This window comes from Brassica oleracea, chromosome C5, assembly GCF_000695525.1.
Source record: "Brassica oleracea var. oleracea cultivar TO1000 chromosome C5, BOL, whole genome shotgun sequence".
Lineage (NCBI taxonomy): Eukaryota > Viridiplantae > Streptophyta > Magnoliopsida > Brassicales > Brassicaceae > Brassica > Brassica oleracea.
In genome coordinates, this window is record NC_027752.1 from 41,398,724 (window position 1) to 41,401,830 (window position 3,107).

General features: G+C 34.4%; 1 protein-coding gene across 1 annotated transcript; it reads right to left on the minus strand.

The window, feature by feature from the left end:
* Positions 1-294: 294 nt before the first annotated feature.
* On the minus strand, positions 295-2,520 carry LOC106293262 (NAC domain-containing protein 21/22). The gene is made up of 3 exons (XM_013728918.1): positions 2,181-2,520; positions 1,175-1,440; positions 295-766 (listed from the first exon to the last, which is right to left on the minus strand). Exons 1-3 carry the CDS (start codon positions 2,371-2,373, stop codon positions 401-403), a joined length of 825 nt encoding a protein of 274 aa, XP_013584372.1. The 5' UTR covers positions 2,374-2,520; the 3' UTR covers positions 295-400.
* Between the last annotated feature and the right edge of the window lie 587 nt (positions 2,521-3,107).

The window sequence follows — 3,107 nt, forward strand, 5'->3', positions numbered from 1 at the left end:
GGGGGGGGGGGGGAATCAGCAAATTGGCAACAGAACACAACGAAGAATGTAACACAAAAAAAAAACTGTTTTCCAGGAATGAGGTTATTTGTTTAGATCCTAAAGACGATCTGCCGTTTTTTGGAATCTCTAACGGGGCGCAGTTGCATCGCTAACGCGACCAATTCTTCTTGAAATAGATATTTCTTGTTGTAATAAGTTTCTCTTTGGAGTTTTAACTGTGTTCACATAAATACGTAATTTCATGTTTTATGTTACAAATATTTTTTAAATTATGATTTTATTTGATGTGATGTCATTATATAATCCATAATGGTGTATAACAATGTTTACAGGAGATGGGTGAGTAAATGTTTGCTTTGGTGAATAATATGTATGATTATAGATTTCTTGGTAGTGATCAATATTTCCAAGCATCATGGCTTGGTATGCCAACGTCGGTCAACTGGCTCTCTGAGCTTCCTTCTCCATAGCTCTGTGATTCTTTGGTATTCTTGGTGAGCTGACGTAGCAAAGCTTTGAGAACCATCTGATCAGATGAAGGATTAGTAGACAACAGGTTGGGATTCTTGTAGACCAAACCGATTTGATTCTGTGACAGATTGGAGAAGCAGGGCACTTGCTGGTTGATGATGTGATGAGGATTGAAATTGATGTAAGAGTCCATTAATGGAGGAGCTGTTTCATGAGAGCAGGTTCTCATGTTGTTGTCCTTGTCGACTTCATTGTTGTTCTTGTTGAAAGCTCTACACAAGACCCATTCTTCCTGTTTTTTTTTCTCAAAACAAAGCAAATTGTTTTTAAAAAATAAAATAATTAAAAATGTCAAAATCATATGGTTGAGAGTAGATATTTTGTGCCAAGTCAAAGATCATCTTAGGTAAGATAAGCCACAAATAAATATTTTGCAAGATCGTCAGCGATACCCCTTCAAAGTTAAAATACATTCAGGTTGAATGCGAAACAAAGATAAAAGTCAAAACGTTTCCCATAATTCACGGGATAATATGATTGCGACGTCATCCCCTAGACGCTTGATTCATGCTTAATTTGATATTTTCATATTCAAGAAACATATAACTACATTCAGAAAATAATCTAAAAACTAACCCCCAACAAAGAATGTTTATGGATTTCAAAACATATAACACGAGTAAATATAATAATAAGTTACCTTGGGAGAGTGGTGGATAAAAGTTCCTTGGAGACGAAACTCGTGCATGACCCAATCAGTTTTACGACCCTTAGGGGCTCGACCTATGTAAAACACAAGTGTCTTTCTCATGCCCACAAGGCTACCATTTCTTTGGATTGCTCTATCTTTACCGGTTGCTTTCCAATAACCGATGGCCGTAGCCCGGTTTGTTCTTTGCCCTGTTGCGTATTTCCGATCTTTTTGGCTGTAAAAATACCATTCTTTACCTCCTACTCTCGCCGATTCTGTACAATTGATAACTACATTTTAAATATTTTCATCGTTGTTTTTTTAAGAATGTTGACGTTGAATGCTCTTTCTTTTACATTTCACATACTTTACTGGGTTTTAATATTGAATAAAGAAGTGTATTTTGTTCAATATTTATTGGATAGATTATGATAAGACATGAGGAGAAATGAGAAGTCTTTTCGTAATTGTCTTTATCTTTATGATGTATACAATAATATCCAAATGATTCCCATCTATCCGCCTCATATCTTAACTAACCAGGTTCCCAGTTACCAAGCACCGAATAGGCATTCAACACGTATAAATGATTACGATCATTTGTTTTCTTAATGATACAATATTAGTATACTTTAGAAAAAAAGAATAGGTGTATGATTAGCCATTGATAATTATGCTGCTAGATAGTCTTTTTCACGAAAAAATAGCAAGAAAATTACTAATCTGCAAGTGGCTGGCAAGTTGAACTTCGTTTTCTCTTCTTTGTTTTGTTAGTTTATCAACATATGATGATCTTGTATTCGAAATATGGAATAAACAATCAACAAATCGTGTTGGCAACTAGAAATATGGATTATAACATGCTTAATTAACTACGATCGAATGGTTAGACTATATATGATTGATGAGTTGAGAGACTTTTGTGCACACATATAATCTTCATATTAGTTATGGAAAATTATATTAGTCTTTAAGAAAACGAGAGATAGAACCAAAAAGGTATTTAAGAACTTACGAGGAATGTCCCAAGGCTCGCACTTGTTGAGATCGACTTCGATCAAGACAACTGGTTGATAGCGGCTGCGAACGTTTCTTTTCATTAAGTAGTCGCAGACAAGCTCGTCGTCTCTCGGGTGGAATCTAAACCCAGGAGGCAGCTTAGCCTCGACCATACTTATACTGCCCTTATTCTCCTCTTCAGCTTCCATTTCCGATTTGATATGTAGAGGTTTGTTTATTAGTGTTACCTGATTATCATCTGATGATAGGTTAGTATTTGTGTAAAGAAGGGAGGGAGATAGAGAGATGGAGAGGAATATCGTAGGTTTTAAGCACGAGATAGGAAAGAAGAACGGTGGTCTAAATAATTGAAAAACAATAAAGTCAACTTCCATATTTTTCTTATGTAACTATGATCTATCACTAGAGGTGAAAATAAATTATGAATGTCAGATGGATATAAATTTTATTTTATTAAATAAACTTAAATTTATACGATATTTTCCAGTTTCTCTTTGTTTCTCAATAGATAGAAAACAAAAAATTCTGAAAATGATCTAAAAAGAACAAACTAAAACTGAAAATGCTTATCCGTTCAGAGGAAAATATACAACTAATAAGAAGATAGCTGGATGATGAACTTTATGGTCTATGCTCAAATTTTACTCTATTACAAATTGACTTTTAGCTATGTGAAATCTATCTATTTGTATATATATAAAAAAAAGGTTTCATTCACTCCTAGGCTGTCCAAATAGGCGGACACATCACTAATTCGAATCTTGAGAAGCCGACACGTGTCACGGTCAATCAAAAATCAATGTTTCATTATTTCTTGAATTTAATGGGTTTTATGTGTTTACTACGGTCCAAATACATATTCTCTAAGAAAATTAAAAAAAACGGTATACGAAACTTAGGGAAAGTGGCCGTCGAGCAACAA

Coding starts and splice junctions, on each gene's coding strand:
- LOC106293262 (XM_013728918.1), bottom strand. CDS start 2,373: ATGGAAGCTGAAGAGGAGAATAAGGGCAGTATAAGTATGGTCGAGGCT. Junction 1,441..2,180: donor CGAGCCTTGGGACATTCCTC/GTAAGTTCTTAA, acceptor TCAATTGTACAG/AATCGGCGAGAGTAGGAGGT. Junction 767..1,174: donor TTATCCACCACTCTCCCAAG/GTAACTTATTAT, acceptor AAAAAAAAACAG/GAAGAATGGGTCTTGTGTAG.